Genomic DNA, 22,117 nt, shown 5'->3' with positions numbered 1-22,117 from the left:
CCTTGTTTTTTTTCTCTCTTCCCAGTGTGATATTTAATTTAATATCACATACTGTTGGTGTGCTTGCATCTGTGTAGCAGTCTTTTATTTTGCATGTTTACATTGTTATAGTAATCACTGTTCTCTCTGGCAATTGATTGCGTCTTTTGACAGTAATTGTCATATTTGTATTCGTGCTTGAAATATTAAACATTTATTTAAAAAAAAAAAAACAACCCTCCACACACAAACGCCGTTTTGTGTCCTCCTTTTATTTTGAAAGGTCCGACCAGCTTCCGTTTTTTTGATGAGTCCGTCCCCTGCAGCGCCACCTGTCTGCCGATGCTGTTGTTTGTTAAATCGTCGCCGTGGAGGGGTTGCGGAGGAAGGAGCTGAGACCAGCGGAGATTTTAAATGCGCCGGAGCCCGTATCGCACAGGCGGAGAGCTGGAGGCTTGTGTTGGGATCGACAGATGACAACAAACACACTGAAGCATCGCTAAGCGCTCGAAGATGGGACAGACACAGTTGTTGTTGGAAGCGCTCCATATCGCCATGAACACGGCTTCATTTGTTTTCGATTACCTGCAGCCTGCAGCTCGGACCGCTTAAACTTCAGCTTGGTATGAAGCTACGTTATGTGACTTTTCTGTATATTATTATTAGATATCGTATACATGTTTTATATACATGCATGGCGCAAACGCAGTAGGTTTTTTTTTAATATACAGCCTAATCTTTAATTTAATTTAATACAAATTTTTATTTTGACCTAAAAAAAAAAAAAAAAAAAAAATTGGTTCTTGTCGTTATAACCACGGTGTAAATTCTCCATTACCGGTAATCAACGCGACCGTCTGTTTGCTGCCACTCGCAGGCTGAAAGCAGCTGATCTGCTCACCACTCACAGTCCTGTTATTTCCATCTGGAGCTGATGATATGAGAGGCTGCTGGAGGCGGTGATGGAGCTCCAGGAGTTGAGCTGGCTGTGCCTGGTGGGTCTCTTCCTCGCCTCTTTGGTCATCGTGCTGGGATGGTTGTTCCAGTACTCGCTGACTGTGTTGCGGTTGTGGAGAGCCAGGAAGGCAGCAAAGCGACACAGCCGAGACCCAGCCTGGAGGCAGCACCCAAATAAGAGCTTGGCCGGAGCTTTGTGGGGCTTCCTGCTGAAGCTCCGCTCCGGCCGGGATGGACGACCCACATCTGAGGCCGGGGTTAAAGGCTTGTTGACCTCTCTGTTCTCCTTCAAGTCCTTCAGGGAGCTGTTTCAGAGGACCTGGGTCAAGGCTCTGAACGAGCAAGCTTGCAGGCATGGGGTGAGTTGAAATCTTTAAGCTTTTAATACATCATATTTAACAAGAGAGCTGATTAAACATGATGCCAGTGTGTGTGCACAAGAGGTTACTCCATTAAGTGGAGGCATAAATAGTTAAGCAGGAGCTGATACAGTCGGTGTGCTCATGTGCAGCTGGAAGTGTGTGTGTAGGCAGAGGAGGTGGAGGTGTGGGAGTTGGAGTGTCTAATCGGTAAGAGGATGGGGGGCAGAGCCTTGCGTAACAGCTCTGATTTAATGCACAAAAGAGTGGAGACGCAAGAGCAGTCAGCACAGCCACAGTAACACCCACACCTCATAAAAATAGTCTTATACCCTCATGGGAAGAAGTAGATGTGTGTTTGATCAAATCGGGAAAGAGGCAGAATGAAAAGAATGGCTGTGTCACCCTCCCTTCAGCTCGTAACCTTGGCCATCAGTTAGAACGCAGCGTAACGCATCAATGTTTGATTCAGTGGGTTCAGCACTGGAGACAGCCTGCCACTTTGTGTCCAGTGTCCCTAAAGGTCTTTCTCCCTTTAAGTCGTTCTTTCATCTGTGTGAATCAAAGTCAGACGGAGGTGGCTCCTCTACACCCCCCACTTTTAAAACCGTGCGTGTTTATCGAGAGATGAGTTGGCGGGGAGTTTAAAGGGGTCAGACAAGATCAATCACATGCATTGCACATCTGCAACAAACAGCACTTGTTTTCTGATTCGTGAGGGTCACCTAACCTTTGTTGTTTGAGAGCTCATCTGCAGATGTCCAGAGTAAACATCTTCCATAGGAGAGCATTTATTCAGAAATAATACCATTAAAATTATTACAATGCAAGTATTTGGTTTTCTTTAAAAGATGACCTGTTTTCATAACCGAGTATTTCAGGCACCTTTTCTTGTGACCCCAGACTGACCCCATGAGTTGGGATCAGGGCCTCACCATCTGTTTCAGGTCATTAATGGCATTATGTGACAGATAAGAATCTAAACATCTAAATGAGAGCACAGAGCTTTGAAGACTGCTTGCCTTGCGTTTCTTTGAATTGGAGGTACAATCACAGCCACTTTATTAGGTACACCTGCTCAGCTATATCTTATTATCTTGTTAGCCAATTAAATGGCAGCATTTCGGCATGCAGATATGGTGAAGACAGCCTGTTGAAGTTCAACCTGAGCAATCTGAGTGGTTGCTGAAGGTAAAAATGCCTTTTTGATGCCTGAGGTCAGAGGAAAATGGTCAGACTGCTTCAAGCTGATAGAGGAATAGCAATAATGCAAATAGCAACTTGTAACAACCAAGGTGTGCAGAAGAGCATCTCTGGGCTACAGCAGCAGAAGACCACTCCTGTCAGCTAAGAACAGGAATCTGAGGCTACAGATTATATAGGCTCTGGTCTGATGAGTCTCAATTTCAGCTACAAAATTTGGATGGTAGGGTCGCAACATGAAAATCCATCCTCCACTGTATGAATGGGATATTGTCTTAGCACACTTTGAGCCCCTTAGTACCAACTGAACATAATTTTAATGCCACAGCCCATTTAAGTATTTTTGATGATGGTTGCTTCCAGGATAATGCACTATGTCACAAAGCTCAGAACATCTCAATCGGATCTCTTGAACACGACAATAAACTCACTGTACTCGAATGACCTCCACGGTCACCAGATCTCAACCCAACAGAGCGCTTTTGAGATGCGGTGGGAGACTCACATCTTGGATGAGCAGCGGATAAATCTGCATCAACTGCTATCATGTCAACATGGACCAAAATCTCTGAGGAATGTTTCCAGCCACTTGTGGAATCCATGCTACACAGAATTTGGGCAGCTCTAAAGGCAAAAGGTGTATCTAATAAAGTGGCAGAAAAGTGTATCTTCTCTGCACTTTGTACATGTTTTGTATGCAGGAGTAAGTCTGTTGAGCTTTCGATACCTGCTTTCATATAACCCCGTTTTGTGCTGATAGTCAGAGGTCCCTGTGCTGTAGTGGATCGTTTTTCTTCACTATATTGCTGTCAGCCGAGTTATCTCACTATGACCTCGGCTGGCTGATCTGCTTTGACCTTTGACACTCTCATTTACTAAGACACTCAAACTCTGAAGTGAACCCTGGGTGAGCCTTTAGTGGCAGTTTCCAGGTGCCGAGCGTGCTGTATTTACCTTCATAAAATGTTTTATGATTTTACAATAATTCAAAGATAAAAAGCACCGTCACCTGGCTGTAATTGCTCATAGCTCATTTATAGTCACATGAACTGTGTGTGTGCGGTCTGTGACCCCTGTTCCAACTTATGAAATGCTTTCAGACCACAGTGAAGGGACTTTGAGTTAGACTAGAAAGGTGCAGAAAAAGGGTGAATAAAGTGTCTGAAGTTCACTGGGAGGTGATTTTATAACACTGGGCAAGCAAGTCAATGTTGGAGGACACAGAGACGAGCTGGCTGTGTGTGTTTGTCCATGGGGTGTTTAGTTTGTGAGCCGAGTGTGTGAACCAGAGCTTCCCGAGTTCATTCATCACAATAAAATATCTGCTAGTCATACTGTCTGCAAACACAGCAAGCTGTTGTTCTAAATGTGTCTGGGCCATATGCAAATCAATGTTAGTTTCTTAATGAACCTTTGAACATTACTCTTAAGTACCAAATCACCAGTGTGCCTTGTTTCAAAGATAAACCCACAGGATGTAATCTAAGAAGCAGTCTTTGTCTTGAAGCTTAAGGGGCACATGCTTCGGTCTCCATAGCGTCCGTTTTACCATCAACAACAGGTGCATTGGATGTGACACTATTCAATTGTTCATTATTAAGTAGTATCGTGTTCTATTAGCCAGTTAAGTGTGTCTTAGCTGTATTATGTTCACCTGCCACGTAAAAACCAGACTGGAAAAACCTGCTGTAAGGAGCCGCGGCGATACGGCAAGCATTAAGTGGCAAGAAACTTGTCGCCTCGCATTCTTTGCTTCTCGCATACAGCGAGGCTCTGCCACCTGCCAGGCAGGTTTCTGTGGCCGCTCTGAAAACAGACACGTGAACATATATTACGGTCCCAAAGACTCATATTCTCCTTGGACGTGCATGATTGTGTTTCTACATCGGGCAAAACATGAGCTTCCCCGGAGGAACACAGCACCGGGGAAGTGGTGCTTCAGTGTCATCGTGGGGATTAGTACGCAAATCCTTTATAGCATTAACCTAAGTACTTTTCCGGTACTTAAGATTGATGGTGACAGAGGTCTTTAAATAATTACTATGCTGAAATTTATCCAAATAAAGGCAAGCTGACTGAGCATGCAAGGTCAAGTTAGAGCAACAGAAAGGGTTCATCAAACCTCCTGCCAGTCTGCAAGTTGTATTTTTATGATTTATTCTTTCCCAATAATTATTTTAATATATATGTACTAACAGTCCCCGAAAATTCCTGTGGAGATAAGCCCCAGTTAGCACTGATGGTCCCATTTCATCTGTTAAAAATGACCAGATTAACAATATTTCTTTCATTTATCATAAAACTTCCTTCCTGTTGTATTTTATCACGAAGTGTATAAAAGAGGTGGACCATCATACATAAACTGGCATTTGGATGTCATCCTGTTGTTTCTTTGGAGCCTGATTATAGACTTTGAAGACTCGAAGTTAACAAACAACCTCACAAAGTTAAATGAGTGAGGAATAAGGTCACTGTCTTATAGCTTCTATACAGCTGAACGTCTTTTTGAGAGTCAAAGAATCAAAGCTTAAGTCATTTCCGCAGCTTTATTTTCAGACCTGGTGGTTACATTAATTTTTTTCATACAGTGTATGAATTTTATTTACATTACCTAGCCAGGACTAAACCCCTGTTTGCCACTCACACACACAGCTATGAGCTGGTGGCTCTGTTGTTTACCTCACTTGAAGTCAGGAAACAACAAGTTTGAGAATGTGCCTCAGCTTAATACAGGAAAAACTGGTTTTATACTCAAATTATGAAGTAAAATAGTTGAAATGACAGGCAGTGTGATCTAGCCTGCTATTGTGACCTTACCACATAAAGTTTTTAAGACTTTGCTGCTCTCGATTGCGAAAGTTGATATTTTAGATGCAGGTTTTTGGTTTGATGCCACATTGAAAAGAGATCACTGAAACAAAAAGTGTCTTAGGGTCTTTTTTTTTCCTGATATCTTCCTACGTGTCAGCGACGCGACTGTGCAGTTTTGAACATCCCTCATCCCGGACGGCTGACTCTGGCGTGCTTGTCGATATATTGTTGACTACAGCGGGGAGTGATGTAAGGCCAGGAATCCTTTTGCTGTTTCGCTCATTTTCAGTGTTGTCACAGTGCTCTGTCCTTGTAGCAAAACATTCCAGAGGGCAGACCCAACCCTGACCCTGATGTCCAGCATTTGAAACAGCATGATGAGACACACACACACAAAAAGATTCAGAGGGCTGAGTACTGACACCGGGGTTTGGGCTTGTTACATAAACTGCAACAAATGCCTCATCCCTTTGTAGTGAGATTGCAGGATATTGAGGCAGCTAATGAGGACTTATTTAAATGTAATATGACTTGAAAGTACATTTGTGCTGCAGAACGGCACAGCTCAGAATGCTTATACTACCCAAATAGACTGTTGTGTGAGGAGAGAAAGAAGCTAGGCATTTTTCTTTTGCAGATACTTAAAGCCATGAGGTTTGATTTTCTGTGTCCTACACAGTATCTGATACAGATTAGAGAAGACGATTGCAAACCCAGGGTAAACAGGTGGAGCACCAGCCGTGCTTCATTCTTCTTCACGGTTTCGAAGATACACAGTCTACCTCTTGTCTCAGTAACTAATACTTGTTACCACCAGCTCCACCCCACCCCCTTCTCACGCTTCGTCTGTCCTTGTAGTCCAGCGAGGGCCCCAAGGCTTCATTACAGCTCATTGCTGCGATGTTAACAGAAGTACGTCATCTCTGATGTCAGATTCTAGTGATTTTTACATTCTGCACAATAATCTCAAATACTTACTTCTGACACCGACTATAACTACGTCTGATCTGACATGAATTGCGTAGCATGGTTTAATTTAAACATCGGCAGCAGCATGTCTGTGTTTTTGGTCTCTTCCTGTAGCTTTGGAGTGTATTCCCATTATGCAGACTCAGTTCTCAGTTGTTTACCCAGCAAAAATGTCCTGTCTGTTGAAGTATTTACAGCGTGAGCCTCTGGATATAATCTTGCCTCAGAAGAAATGACTCGATATGGAGCTACTCAGATGTCTCTGGCTGGATTAGTTTGTAGAGGAGTCTTGAAGGACTGGACTGGTCGGCCGCCCCAGACGTGCAGATCATAAGGCATCAGCAGCCTGTGTGTGCAGCTGACACATGCTGTCAAGCCATCACTACTGAGTGGTAGGGGAGGACAAAACGAGCGTACATCTGCAGGGAAGGAAGCTCCCTGTATATTCACAATCTGCAATTATAAAGAGTTTGGTGAATAGCTTGAGGACACAGTTCACTTCTTCTCCCTCTGAGAGCTGCTGGTAGATGATTAATGCCCTGTGATTATTCTCAAGTAGGTTCCTTCTTAACAACAGGGGACATTAAACACTCAGCGCTGATTTGATACCATAGTGCAGGAAACCAACCTTTTCATCCTTTAGTCAGAGCTAATGATGAGCTCCATCTTCACCAGCCAGTTTTATTTGAACAGCCAAAATCTACTATTACGCCAACTTCTTTCTGAGGCTATGACTCAGCATTTAAATAGGCTCAGCTAATATCCAACATGTAAATTTAATAGTACCTGAACAAATTCTGAAGTGAAGATGGATTACTGGATACTTAAGGCACTACTGTCTTTCCAGATTCACTGTAACTTTTTACAATTCTTAGGTATACTTTAGAAAAAAAACCTTTAATGACTCGGTGCAGTCATGTAAAAAGCTAAGAACACTCCCTGATTCAGTAGTTTCTAAAAGAGTCTATAGCAGGAATAACTTGCAGCACTCGTTTTTTTTAATCATTATCACTCTCTCACATCACTCTTGAGGAATTTTGGCCAACTTTGTACAACTGCTTCAGTCCATCAAGGTTTCCAGGCATTTGTTTATGCGCAGCTTTCTTTAGATTGAATCGATTTGAGGTCTGGACTTCAACTTGGTAATTTTCTTTTTTCCCATATCATTACCCCTCCATCACCGTGCTCGGCAGTTGGTATGAGGAGTTTGTGCTGATATGCTGCATTAGGCGTTTTCCAAATGTGGCGGTGCATTTTGAGCAAACGTCTCATCCAAAGTTCACGAAATCTTGTGGTTTGTTCAAATGCGGCTTTGCAAAGCTAAGCTGCCATGTTCTTTTTAAATAGGAGAGACATTCTCCTGGTAACCCTTCCAAACAAGTTCCAAACACACTGGTTCAGTCTTTTTCTAGCTGTACTGTCATGAACTTTTAACATTTAACATGCTACCTGATGCCTGTATAGGGTTGCCAACTCCCTGAAAAATAAATAAGGGACACCTCGTGGCCAGGGCCGGGCGACCCAGTTGTCTTCACCCTTCCCAGTGTGGTAGCTCTTTTTTTGTGTGTGAAATTATTTTTTAACCATTTGACTTGAACTTGATTTAAGCAGATGCATATTCTTTGTGATATGACCATATGGGAAACAAATGATCATTTAGCCATTTATTTTTAGCTCAAAATGACAACATTAACACAGTAAAACAGGTCTCTTTCTTAAACAGAAGCCTGTCATGCTTAACTTTTGAGAATATAAGTAAATCTTTCTTTAAAAGAACTCTGTCCTACTTAACTTAAAATTATATAAATTAATAGAAAGCAATAGAACGAAAAATATTCTTGTAACAGTGCACATTTAGTGCATTTAGTACAGTTGGCTTCAGTTGAGGTATTATTTCAGCTTTTCTAAAGCTAATCAGCTGCTCCTGTTTGTAAACCCACTTGTTCCCATGATTACGCATCATAACTCATCATCATTATTCATCTATGTATTACTTTTATGTATTAGTGATCTATTTGTTGTAATCATCTATCCTTGCTGTTGTTTATTACACAAAATAAATTATATTATCACACTTCTGGCCACATAGCCCTGATATTCACTGCACATGCCCATATTAACCTTAACCAGAGGGTTTAAAAAAAACAAACCAGTGTTTACATACCATATCTGCTTCTGCCTTGGCCTGGCGGACAAAAAATTGGTAAAGGGTTCCCCGAGCTTTCATGCCCCTCATGTTCTTCATGTGCCCACCAATAGAAGCATGCCTATGGAAAAAGTGCGCCAGCACACAGTGCACTTTTCCAGCCAGGTGTTTTCCTTTTCCCATTCCTCCCTGTACTTTTGCAGCCTTTTTTTTTTCTTTCTCTGAGCGAACAAACATTGCTGCTCTAATGCTGGGCTCACACTGTGCGATTTTTGGCCCATTTTGAGCCGATTTTTGAGTCGTGCGACCGATTTGGTGATCGGCCCGATTTTGGCCTTCATCGTGCGTCGTGTAGTATACGTGGGGTAACGAGAAGCGATTAACACCTCACGACCAGCTCCCGATCATCAATCACTCGTGAGGGTGTCACCGCAGCTGCTCACGCGCAAACACGTAAACGTCGGTGAAAAAGACGTTGCAGCACAGCTGTGCAGCGTGTGATCTGGACACAAGCGATGGAGGCACAACTTGTAGAACTTTGGAAAGCTCATCCGAGCCTTTTCCATGTGGCATCACAAAATGATCACGACCACAACAACCGTGAAAATAGTTGGATTTACATTGCTGCTCAATCACAGCTGCCTGATCAATGTTTTTCATTAGCAATTTAGCAAAGTTGATGTGGTGGTGTGTCTGTGTGAGTGAAAGACAGAGAGAGCGAGCGACAGATTTTCTGTTATAACCTTCATTTTATGGACGCACAGTGTGCCGTCCGAGACTTGCACCGCAGTGTCGGCGTTTGTTTCCCTGTTGGCCATGCTTGTTGTTGTGGTCATCGGTTGTCTTCCGGTATTTTCTCCGTAAGCGACCTTTCCTCGACCAATGAGATGAGCGGTAATCTGACTTGTCATACTCGAATTGTCATAAGTGTGCTGTCAGCTCATTGGTCACAAAGCAGGAGAGGGGCTGGGAATTATGTTTTCAAACAAAGTGTTAATTCCATTAAAAGTTATAGACTACTTTTGATTCTCACTGTATTACGGGACAAAGTGCGTCCCTTATTAGCTCAATACGGGACGTGTACTTTTGTTTCTAAATACGGGACGATTCCGTTTTTTAAGGGACGGTTGGCAACCCTATGCCTGTAGAGTCTGAGGTGTAGTTCTTGGGTTTGTACGGTCTGAGCATTGCATGCTCTGACCTTGGGGTGAAAATGCTGGTATGTCCAGCAAAGTGTATTTGATTAGCAAACTGCATTTGATCAGCAGCACCTGGCTGCTGGTTCCTTTCTTAATTCCTTAATTCTTTTACAGGACTACTGTGAAACCTGTGAAAGCTTTCACATGGTGGGTGTTGGGGTTTTTTTTTTTTTGCCAGTATTAACGGACACTTCACCAGGGCTGCCCTTTGTGACGGACTCTGTTTATAATTTTTATATGGCTCGAGGGTTGGGGACCGGTGCACTAATCCACGGAGCTGCCTGGGCTTAAATCACAATTGTGGTCCGCCATGAACTGTAAATTCAATAATGCATTTGTTCAGCGCTGCCTTTTTTTTTTTAGCCATATAGCACTTAGGAGAGTAACTATAGAAATACATGAATTGTACTATCATTCTTTTAGTATTAATAATAGTATTAATAGTAACCCAAGCTTTCACATGGTGGGTGTTGGACTATGGCTTTCCTAAAAGAGTAAAAAAAAGTAGTGACTGGGTGTTAAATCCTAGTGGCTAGCATGTTAATCTCACATGCTAGCCATTTGGTTTTAGGAGAAACTTCAAGAACTCCCTCTCTTTGTACTCCCACTTCCAGATTTATAGCTTGTGGGATAATGAAGCAATAAAGCTGTAGAAAAAAAATAGTAGACAATATAAAAAAATGATGGTCTTTTTAATGGCCAACAGGGAGCGACTCCTCTGGTTGCTAAGACTTCTAGGTGTGCCTGCTTGCTCTATTATGTCAGTAAAAACCTCAGCTTAGTGTCTCGTTTCAGGTATGTTAAATAGAACATGATGTCCATTTTGTAAATTCAGTTCAATTCTAACATTTAGAAAGAACAATTATCTAGGATCAGCTTCAGCTAATTAGCTAATGGGCTTACAGTTTCCTTTGTTTCTCAGTCAGATACAGCCATAACCTGTCACATCCAATTTCACATCACTAAGGTGGAAATAGAAGAAACTACTCAGATCGAGGCTTCATAGCAAGCAGTGGGTAAAGTCACAGTGGCTCCATCCATCTTTTATACTGTCTATACAAAAAATGCTAATTTTAGCTGCATTATTGATAGAAGAAGTAGAGACAGTAGATATAGTTCCATTTGTAGAGCTAACGGTTGTCTGTCTCTCCGTGTCCATCATGGTCCATCATAGGGCTGGACGGAGAGCTGTCCAAGGTGTAGCCCTCTGGCTGTTTTTAGTATGGCAGCATGTACGCATTCAGTTTGTTGACATTGCCCTCACACAGACCCTGTCTGTTATTTTGCCATTTTGAGTAATTACATCAATAATAATTTTCATGTATGCTTTTTCCTGTGCATGAACATTGTAATTTTCCAATCGTGCACCTTGTTATAGCAGGAAGCTCAGATAACATAAAATATAGGGAAGGAAAATGAGGGTCATCAGAAGCCATGGGGGAGTGTATTTCTGGTTGACCCACATGCTTTTCAGAGGCGTTCAGCCAGTTAGACCCAAAGGGGGGGACGCTGACAAACCTGAAGTGACACTATGGATGTCCTCAGGAACTGTCTCTACCCAGAAATACCCCTCACATACACTCTGTTGAGCAGCGGTGGATCACAAGGACAAATCAGCGGCCATGCTACTAGCACTGCTCTCTCCATGACAAAATGAGGTCTGTAGCCTCTGCCAAGGAGGATACAAAACACCACAGTGCAGCAGATGGCTCCTTATAAAGCCAATGGGTGTAAACTCCCTGGAAGGAAGAGAAACCATAAACCTACTGCTAATTAGATATTCTATTAACTTGCTAAAATACAATAAACGATAATGGCTGAATATTTTCCCATAATAATTTTTCAGGTGCATCTTACAACAAACCCAAAAAAGGATAGTGCTGGAAAAAAGATAAGAGTAGAAAATGATTTTTAACTGAAATCATGAACAAAGCTGGAGCGAGCCGGCCTTCTTTTCCCTATGAATGATGAGTGATTGACACATGCTGGCAATATTTTGCTGCCATGTTTACTGGAGTCATTTGGAAAAGAAAAAAAATGAAATTTGTCAGTTTCCTTTCAACACGGATTAGCAAGTTTGATGCACACAAACACAAATCTGTGCTGTAAGTGCAGTTTGACTCGCCAGAAATCTGACTCTGGATTCAAGGGTGTCTTTTTTGTTTTCTGGTGGCGATCAAAGTGTGATGTCCTCATTTCACTGCAGGCGGCTTTGTTGCCTGTCTTCTTATATTTACTCTATAATTACACCAGAAGCCATCTAATACAAGCAAAATGTTGTAAAAGCAGTCTACAAAAATGGACTTTGCTGTGCCTTCCTCGTAATAATTTCTGCTAGATGACTCCGTTTAGTTCCACGGCAAAGATGCTAATGTGCCCGCCTGCAGTGACACAGACAGGGTTTAAGCTGTATTTCTCAATCTGATATATCATATTTGCTCTGCACTTTAATCCAAATGAACAGTTGGGTGACTGAGCAGTTTTAGAGGCTCCAGCCAACTGAAGTAAACACAGCCGGTTGTACGCTGCGGTCATGTGACTGCAGTGTTAGTCCAGGGGAACCTACGTAAGCTTGCGGCATAGCACTTGGCTTCCTGCCCTTCTGGCTGCAATAAGTGACACACACACAGACACACACTCGCACGCACACCACAAACTTTGTTATATCATCCTCCCACCTCTGCCCCGCCTCCGCTGTTGTGTTTGATACAGATTGGACTTGGACCTAGTGGAACACATGCTGTGACAATAGGGGATTTTGTTTTCTCGCGCTTCTCAGTTAAAGCTGTCCAGTAAAACAGATCTTCTGGCCAACACACGCACACATAGTGATAGTAGGTCACCGCCGTGCCCGTGTGATTCTGCTGAATCTTTTCTTAAAACCGAGTTACTTCTTCCTCTTGTTAGGGCTGTCCTCCACACAGGAAAACGTGCCCGGCTGTAAGCTCGAGTAAGCACCGACTTGATAAATAGATGCTGCTACGAGGTCTGAGACATGGGGTTTTCTCAGCAGCCAGGAGCATTAAATCTCCCAACTTCTGAAGGATTACAAAAAAGGATTATATAAATGTATTATTAACACAATTACCACTACATGTGTTGGTTTTTTTTGTCAGTATTTTCGGACATTTTTCATCTGAGCCCACTAATCCATGCAGCTGCCTGGGCTTAAATCACAATTGTGGTCGGCCATGAACTGTAAATTCAATAATGCATTTGCATGCATTTGTTCAGCACTGCCTTTTTATAGCCGTATAGCACTTACAAGAGTGACTATAGATACATGTGAATTCTACTATCAGTCTTTTCACTTGCACTTTGGAACTTAAACACAAGAAAACGATCGCATAGTAATCGTCATGGTTACTACAGCTATAAGGAACATTTGGGCTTCTGCAAAGACAGTGCGGTTGCTTTAACAGGGAAGTGTACAAACAGGAACAAACAGTAGTTCTTACTTTTTAAAGACTGCATTGGATGAGCAACATGTGAACGACACAGTCACTGTCTTATGTGAGTGTATCTAGGAAGAGCTATGCGAGCAGATACTGTTTAAATGCATTAAATACCAGGATTAATTAGCAGTTTACTTTATGATATGATCAAAGGTCCATAAAGCAAGTTCCACATACCCAGCTGCTAGTCAGCTGTATTAAAGGCTGTATCCCTGCACTGTTACATCTTTTGTCATCTCAAAGTCTCTTTTCTCTTTCTCGTGTGTAATGTTTGGGACATTTTTCTCTTCCTCTGTCTCTGCCAGAGCTCCATTCAGATCACTTTTGACAGCAGCCTCCAGATAAGTGCTGCCTCTGCAATAGAAAGCGTGAGCTGCACTGACCAGTCAGCAAACCGAATGGTTAGTAATCTTTGCTTATACCTGTGACATCAGGAGCAGTGCATTTTGAGTGTATGTATGCATGAGTATTTGTCCTCCTCTCTTTTTCTTTTGCAGATTTTGCACTGTAATTGTTCAGTAGACAGGGTCAGGTTACCCGTGACGGTCACCCAGCAGTCGCCAGTTGCCATTTCTATGGACACCTATCAGATCACTATAGCACCTGTGGTGGCAAAGGTACCTGAAGCACTGCACCTGGATTTTAGCAATTTGTACACGGGAGACCAGACCTCTAAAAAAACAAATGTCAGAGCGTGATTTGCATTGTTATTCAAATGTGAAAATTTACACAGACAGTCGCATGTCATCTGTGCCCTCATTGCAGTGGTCATTAAATGTGAAATGTTTTTCTGTTACCTGATGCATTTTAATGTAAGACAATTATTTATTAATGACAATTTGCTGCACAGAGAATATCTATTGTTATAACTGCCTGTTACTATTTTCTTACCGTCCCTGCCCCCCCCCCGCTCCGTCTACCTCCATCAGGTTGTGGCGTGCTTGGAGGAGGTGGAGGATGAGGGGCTGCTGATATCCTGGAGTCTTTCCAAGCAGCCGTCGTTTTCTCTGACCGTGTCTCCATGCAAGCTGCAGAGACGGGTGGGAACGCTTACCGCTAATGGCACTAATTTGATGTCACTGCTCTCAGTGACCGTCACATTTTTCAAATTAAAAGCATGCGTGTGTTATTAAAAAAGGAAACGCACATTAAAAAATTTCCCGTATCTAATTTGTCTTCTTTGTAAATCAGCATGCACTGATTTGCATGCAAGTGACTTTCCATCCCATTAAACCCAAGATTAGTCACGAAGGAAGTGCCGTCCTTTAATATTGTTATATAAATGGGCATGCCATTAAATGCCATTTGTCTGAGGAAGTAACAACGTTAATAAAATAAAAAGGAAACAAATACTTAGCACAAGACATTGTGTTGACTAATGACATCCACCATACGGGAATATAAAAAGCCTGCTTTATACGGCGTAGCAAGCCCAGCGTGGGTGAAGTATCAAGGCTGGTTCAGCCCCCCAGAGGTGAAAATGCTCTCAGATTAAAGCTGCAGTAATTTTTTTCCTTTGGGATCCTGTAAGAATTGAGATGAAATAAATAAACCCTCAATTTGTGGCTGTAGTTAGTTCGGTTCAGCGGGTGTTGGTTAACCATCACTGAGTAATAAGTGTGCTTTTTTCTTCACAGTGCACTGAAGGTGAAGCAGACATAGACACAATTAAGGGTCTGATAGAAGATACTCTGTTCAGCACTCAGCCAGCCATGGTCCTCAATCTCAGGACGTCCAGTCCTTTGGTGAGAAATTTACTGCCTTTAATGAGACAAATTAACTAAAAGATGTATAGATTATATAATAAAATAGATGATGTACTTAAAGCTGTTTCACTGTTGAGCTCTCCACCCCCCTTTCTGCACACTCCCAGGCCCCCATGGACAGTCTCTCAGTGGGATTGAACTCTGTATCCCAGAGTGTCTTGGTGAGACGACTACTCCTCCGGCAGCTCAGGGCGACCTTAAGTAAAGGTCAGATATTTTCCCCCAGCGTCAGATCATTTCCGCACAGCTTCCTGCTGATTACCGAAGTCTCACTGCGTCATTGTGTGTTTTGCAGGTCAATGGTCTAAATCAGGGGAGCTGTGCTGTGTCCTGAGCCTGGACCAACCGTCTACAGAGAGAACAACCCGCTTCCTGCCTGTGCCCACCAGTGCCAATGCTGCACTGGAATGGAGTGAAGATATTACTCTGTAAGCTGCCGTGTTAGAAAGCAGATTCAGGGTGTAATGATTGTGATGCATTTGCAGGTCACCTATTGGCCTCATTTGCAGCCCTCATTTTATTCCTGCACTTTGCTAGAGCAGCTTTGCATGATTCACAGTTTAAAATAATCCTCCTCTCTTCTGATTGGCTGCCCCTTACAACCAGAAGGTCTGAACAGCAAGTGGTGGAGCTGCTGTGCTCACAGCCAGAGCTCTTTCTCACAAATCCAAGAGTAGAAAGAAATGTCTGAAACTGGGTGTTAAGCCTGGTCTGAAGACTAGACCACAATACTTTCTTCTAAACTCCCTAAAGTTGCAACAGTTTTGGGGATCTTTTATTTTAATGCTCCAATTCAGATTTAGCAACATCAGAATTTCTTGAGCCCATAATGTCACAGTCACAATCAAGTAGTTAAAATATTTGTATTAATATTAATGTTCCAGAGAAGTAATGGCTGTAGAAAGAAACGTATTTAATTGAAATAATAATACTTGGATAATGGAGTTTCACTGTAATGCTAACTCATTTGTTTCCTGTGTTTGAAGGGAGCTGGGCCCAGAAACCAAAGAGCTGAGAGTGAGACTTCTGGAGCGGAGTGGCAAACGGGAACGTAAGGCATAGTTCAATAGCAATTTACTACTGGCTGCTGCTCAGAAAGCTGATCAGCAGGAACATATTACAGCTTAAGCAGAGTCATCAGTGCTGAAAATGCAGTATTGGCAGACTCACTGTCTTTGTTAGCATTTTGTGATGTCTGGAGAGGCTCGTTTTTTTTGGCCTCAGAACTACATTAAAAGGAAAGACCTTTTTGCTTTTTGTACAATTTGTTTATATTCTTTTTGTGTTTAAATATGATTAGAATTCCTGCCAGGTCACGCCTCCATTGCTTTGGACATCCAGGGTAAAGTTCCCACTGGGCAGCACGTATTGTCCATGAGGTCTGGCCAAGACTCAACGCCAAACGCTGTCATCACCGCTGAGGTGAGTGACCAGACGAGTTAGATTTCTGTAAGAGTGTAGGGAGTGTTTGAAATTCTTACTTGTGCTTTGACGCAGAACGAAGGTTGCGTTACGGTTTATTATCTAGATCTGGACTTTATCAAAGATTCCCAACAAAAGAGGCAGTGTTGTGTAACAGCTGATACAAAATCCATTGTCATTCTTATAATCGCTGTGTCAGATCTCTTGTAGACTTTCCAGCAGCCAACTTGTTGCTCTTTTTTTGGCTTTCTTCTAGTCCACATTGTCTTTAAAGAGAGAGAAAATGAGAATAAACGTGCTTTGTCTCTGTGGGGTAACATTTCATTTGGCAAATTCTGTCATTTCTTAATAACTTAATTTCCAATTTATATATAGAGCCAAAGCACAACAACAGTTGGATTAAGGTGCTTTATATAAGACCAACAATCAGGCAGTCGTTTTTGAGCAAGCACTATGTGACAGTGGGAAGGAAGAACTCCCTTTTAACAGGAAGAAACCTCCAGCTTGTACACTTTTTTTTTTTTTTTCCTCTTCCAGCTGTTGTACCAAGAAACACAGGAGCCTAGCAGTGCCCACAAAGCTCTGCTACTTCGCTCCTCTCTCACCCCCACCAAGAAAGTTGACGTGGACCGAACCATCATGCCAGACGGAACCATCGTCACCACCGTCACGACGGTCCAGTCCCGACTTAAACTCGATCGCAGTCCAGGTGCGTTTGACAAAGCAAAGCATGTCACCAAACCAGGCAGGGCAGGTGCCTGATGAGTTTTTTTTAGTAGTGTCAATAATAAGAAATGAAATAGCAGCGTTCCCTTTCAGGTGACTCCCCGTTGCGTTCTCCGTCTAAAGTGGAGGTGAATGAGAAGAAACCCACCGTGCTGCCTGATAGCAGAAGCAGCAGCAGCCCCAACGCGAGCAGTGAGTTCTGCCCTGAAAACCAGATTTGTTTTACATAACAGATGCAAAGTAGGATAAGCAACACGCAGCAGAGTAACACGAGTCGAGAGGAATGCACTCTGAGTACGCATCGTGCGCTCCGTGCAGGTAATCCTTTTCAAAAGCATCACATAACTCGCACACGGGCTGGAGTTACGTGCTGTTTTTGGTGCAGCGGGAAGCTAATTGCTGACACAAAACAGATAAAAGATAAGCACAAACTTATATGTAGTGCAACAGCAGTTAATTCAGCAATATATTTTAATAAAAATAGCACATGGTGGTCTGCTAGTATAGTGCTGATTTACATATTTGTGTTTTTTGTTGCTCAGAGAGCAGCCGCCTCTCTAATGGCCTGGATCCTGTTGCAGAAACCGCCATACGGCAGCTGACAGAGTCTGGGTCCAGAGCAGCACGGAAGACACCGACGAAAAGGAGCACGCTAATCATCTCGGGTGTGTCAAAGGTCAGAGAGTGAAAACGCCATCTTTCTAGACACATGCTTTGAGTTTGATTTGAAAACTTCAGCGATTTTGTGGTTATCAGTTACCTGTATGATGATTGAAAGGAAATAGTCCAACCTTCAGTCTTTATATTAAATTAGCTGTAAGCCTTAATAACTGCTGCGACTGCTACTGGGAATCTACTGTAAAATACAACGAGGAGCCGGGCAGAATAAGTGTGATCTAAATTTAGTCCACAGCCCCCCCACTGGACCACTTTACAGAAGAATGAGAATCTTCTGACCTGATTTTTGCCCGAGAATCTTTGAAAACGTGTCAGGAGCGCTCGACAACCTCACTAAAAGAAAGTGTGCTGATAATCGTGTATATTTGAATTTAATCGTCATATACATGTAATGGCGTGTAATTTCAGTAGTGACATCTATTTCTCTGCTTCAGGTTCCACTCTCTGAAGATAACAGTGCATTATCAAGTGGCTACGCTGCAGCCATGGACGCAGCCATGCACGGCAACCATTACGGGTCAGGGCGTCACCATGATCCAGATGAAACCACGCCCTCTGACGTATCAGAGCGTCCTTCTGTGGATGATGTGGAATCAGATACTGGCTCCACTGGTGCCTTGGAAACCCGGAGTCTCAAGGATCATAAAGGTAACGCAGGCAGTCTGTGCTGTAAAGAATCCAGGTCCAGTTCTCAGTAACGTCTCACAGAAAAGCGTAACTGTAAAAACATTATTCAGCTATTGAAATATTCTGTAAATTATTCAAATATGTTTCTTGTTTTGTCATTAAAGCAGAATTTCATGAGCAGGTTTACATTTTTTTCAGTCTCAAAGACGTTTTGCTTTTAGATTTAATTTTCATGTCTCACTTTTTTTTTTTTTAATATATTAATAACGGCACAGTGTATCTTATATGCAAACAAATATTTCATAGCCTTAGGTAACATCAGGACTAAAGGTTCAATTCACAGATTTACCACAGTCAGTTCCTCTACTGCTGCTGCCCTCTAGAGGCCATACTTCAGCATCTACAAAGCCAAACTAACATGTGTTTGTTTGTAATTTAATTTATTTTTTTCATGCAATATAATTAAATTTGAATGGTGAGGCAGAGGAGTGGGAGAAGCAGTAATAAGTAAACTAAGCCACCCCTCATTTCTTTATATTTTGCTTCCAGGGAGCCAGACTTTATTTTCAAAGTGCTTTTTAACAATAGTTATGCGACCTTTCTGATGGTCTTTCAAAGTTTTCTTTGGACGTTTTCTGCTTCTTCACTCATTTTCAGTCCAGTTCTTGACTGTTTTCAGAGGAATGTTTTTTTCTTTTAGCTTGGTAAGCTACGTTACCTATGAATTGCTCAAGCAAAAACAAGGCTCCAAACTCTTGTCAGTGCTGTGTCTACACATGACAGAGAACTTAGAGAGCCAGTTTTAGATGATGTCTTCAGGCACTTTGTTATCAGCAGCCTGTCGCAAAAATGCATGGATTTTTTGTCATGTATGTTGTGAAATAATTGAAATCATTTGTGAAACTAGAAGTAACTCCACGATGTGTTTCCTGCAGTGGGCTTTTTGCAGAGCGGGACGAAGCTGCTTTTCCGCAGAAGACATCGAGAGAAAGAGTCCTGCCTTAGCCAGTCCCACGAAGACATCTCCAACTTGGGCAATAACTTCACCGCCGCACCAAACATCAGCCGTAAAAAGTCTGGCAGCTTCTCCCGGCGCCTCATCAAACGTTTCTCCTTCCGCTCTTCTGGCAAATCAAAAGGCAAGGCCGCCAATGGAGGAGCTAGTGCACTGGATAACTAATTCTCGAGGCCAGCAGACATGGACACGAGTCATCCTGAGAGCGTTCTCTGTTATCACTACACGTCAGCACGGTCTTTGACAGGCTGAGCGCCCCAGGTGGGTTGTCAACTGCACAGCTTTAAAGGAGGATACCTCTGGGAGGGCTCCCCTCTGGATAGAAATTATTGCACTTTCAGGACAGAAGTCTCATTTAATCACATCGCTGACTCTGAATTGTTGTTAAATTTGAGGAGGAATCTGCTGCTCGGTGGAGGAGATGGGAATAGCTACAAAGAAATGTTCCACGCTTCTGGGATTGTTGGACTGGCACTGGTGGTGAAAACGCTCCAAAACATTTTAATGATGTAAAATGCCACTATGCTCGTGGTTGCACTTTTGACTTTTTATTTTTTTTAACAGCACATGTAAAAATGTGCTTGTTGTTAAAGTGTAATTTATTAATATGTTGGACTCATTAAATGGTAATGGTAAATGGCCTGTATTTATATAGCGCTTTACTAGTCCCTAAGGACCCCAAAGCGCTTTACATATCCAGTCATCCACCCATTCACACACACACATTCACACACTGGTGATGGCAGCTACATTGTTGCCACAGCTGCCCTGGGGCGCACTGACAGAGGCGAGGCTATAATATAGAGACATTAAGGTGTGTTTTCCATACAAATGTAATTTTCAACACATAGTTTAAGTAAGTTTAAAAAAAATGTCTTGATCTAGCTATAATGTCCATCCATGATTGCTTCGACATTGGTTTTAGAATAATGTTAAATGTTGTATCTTATATAAAAACCTGAAAAGATCATATTGTACTTTTACTTTGACAAAGGTGCTTTCTCTGAAGTATCATATCTTCACTTTGCTTTTGAAAATCTAACCAGCCACCTTATTTATCAAGCCAGAAGCTGATTTTTAGACTTTTGAAAGTCTCGCAGTCTTCTGTCGGGGGAAAACAGCAACGCGATCAGGCGTGCTCGCCTCTTCTCGTGCTTCTACAGAATTCATTGTTGTAACAGCTATCATTACTGTGCAGGACATGTTGTGTTAAATGCCTCAAAAGGGTTGCGGGTGAAATCGTTTGCAGAGAATGCTGCCATGTGATTAGTTCCTAATAATGAACTAATATAGCAAAGCATTTCCTGTATGAACATTTGGGATTGTTATGATAATGTAATATTTTTTAGATATATGTACGTCACGCTAAAATATTTCTGCAGTTTATATTTAAAAAAGGAGATTGGTGTGTCTCAGTGTTCACTAATGCTGCGCTCAGGCAAAGCAAGAGGACTCGGTGTGGGTTAGAGTTGAAATACGGTACTCAGGGTTTTAATGAAATCTACTAGCAGCCACAGGTTTTAAGAAAGCATTTGCATACTTTGAAGGCAAATAGATCCAGTATGTGAAGTTGTACATAGGTTTTAGGGCCAATTGAGTCTTGTCTGAAAACATGAAAATAATCTTTTAACTGACTGCATTAACTATGAGACTTCAGAAAAACCAAACTTAATAAATGGTTGTTTTTTGAAATTATAATTTTTTTAATAAAAGGATTTTGAAATGCTGAAGAAGAGAACAAAGCCTCTTCAACGTCTAAAGGCACATAAAGCAAACGTTATGAATAAAGACTTGTGGCTGTATTGTGAAACAAAAAGTGGCTGCAAAATTGATGACTTCTGTTATATTTTAAATATTTAATTTATTGCAAATAAATTATTTTTTAAGCATCATCTTTGTACCTGACTTCGTTCATTGTATTTTCAATAACCCATAAAAGGTTCCTTTTTATGATGCACTTGCAGGTCTGTGAAGGCGCATGGGCTACAGCGTAACATTAAAAGAACATAACTTTCTGTACCTGCAATTAACTTACATGTACTAATGTCAATGGAAAATTGTATTTAGTAGTCAGTATAATCTTTTAGTGATATAAGTTTGCATATGGTAGAATACTGCATGTAGTGATTTGTATTAGGAAATATTCAACCATGTATACTTAGAGGCATATAATCAATTGTGTGTGATCTCTAGCAGGCTGCAGGCTTGGTGTGCACCTCAGGAATGCACCCCCACGTCCTGGGAGAACGAGAGAGCTTGTACCTGGTTTTATTGTTTTACGGTAGGATTAACGTAGCTATGTCTGTTTTAGTTTAAGTGCTTCTTTACATATAGATGAACTGCTGGACTTCCTCACTATGTTATTTAGGGTGAGGGGGAGACTGCCCTCTTTGTGACCAAGGATGTACCTTTTGTACCTTCATGTTATATGACCCTTTGATCAGCAGGAGACACACACACACACACACACACACACACACACACACACACACACACACATACGTTCAATGGAGTATAAAATAAAGACTGGGGCAGTGCTCAGCGCGAGTCTCTCAGTAGGGAGCTGCCCTTCTGTGTGTTTCTCTTCTCTGAGTCTTTACTGAAGAAGTGTTTTATAACATTTTCCTTAACAAAAAATAAGTTTGCTTTCGTGAGGCTCTTCCCTGCATTTCATTGTCTTCGCTGACTAGTAACACCAGAAGGGGCCCAAGAGTTTTTGGGGACTTACTTCTGTGGCTTTTAAACCCTAAAACACGCTGCGCCAAAAATTGGTCCACCCCAAGGATTGGGTTCCCCGACATAGTG

General features: G+C 42.1%; 1 protein-coding gene across 2 annotated transcripts; it reads left to right on the top strand.

Annotated features, from left to right (window-relative positions):
• The first annotated feature begins 246 nt into the window (after nt 1–246).
• On the top strand, nt 247–21,204 carry c2cd2l (c2cd2 like). 2 transcript variants are annotated; one of them, XM_085470018.1, is made up of 15 exons: nt 247–602; nt 857–1,295; nt 13,384–13,479; nt 13,576–13,695; nt 14,008–14,118; nt 14,716–14,823; nt 14,952–15,051; nt 15,140–15,272; nt 15,831–15,895; nt 16,145–16,266; nt 16,804–16,975; nt 17,086–17,184; nt 17,574–17,668; nt 18,105–18,318; nt 19,233–21,204. In XM_085470018.1, exons 2-15 carry the CDS (start codon nt 942–944, stop codon nt 19,475–19,477), a joined length of 2,034 nt encoding a protein of 677 aa, XP_085326144.1. In that variant the 5' UTR covers nt 247–602; nt 857–941; the 3' UTR covers nt 19,478–21,204. The 2 variants fall into 2 exon arrangements, with proteins under 2 accessions (XP_085326144.1, XP_085326143.1); XM_085470017.1 differs by having other exon boundaries at nt 248–602; nt 17,535–17,668.
• Nucleotides 21,205–22,117: the final 913 nt, after the last annotated feature.

Source organism: Copadichromis virginalis, linkage group LG10, assembly GCF_057382275.1.
Source record: "Copadichromis virginalis isolate Kocher_CV1m ecotype Utaka linkage group LG10, C_Virginalis_male_GT1.1, whole genome shotgun sequence".
Taxonomy (NCBI): Eukaryota; Metazoa; Chordata; class Actinopteri; order Cichliformes; family Cichlidae; genus Copadichromis; species Copadichromis virginalis.
Note: the sequence above shows the minus strand (reverse complement) of the source record. Positions and strands in the feature narration are given on the sequence as shown.

Coding starts and splice junctions, on each gene's coding strand:
- c2cd2l (XM_085470017.1), top strand. CDS start 942: ATGGAGCTCCAGGAGTTGAGCTGGCTGTGCCTGGTGGGTCTCTTCCTC. Junction 15,273..15,830: donor TGGAGTGAAGATATTACTCT/GTAAGCTGCCGT, acceptor CTGTGTTTGAAG/GGAGCTGGGCCCAGAAACCA. Junction 16,267..16,803: donor ACGCTGTCATCACCGCTGAG/GTGAGTGACCAG, acceptor TTCCTCTTCCAG/CTGTTGTACCAAGAAACACA.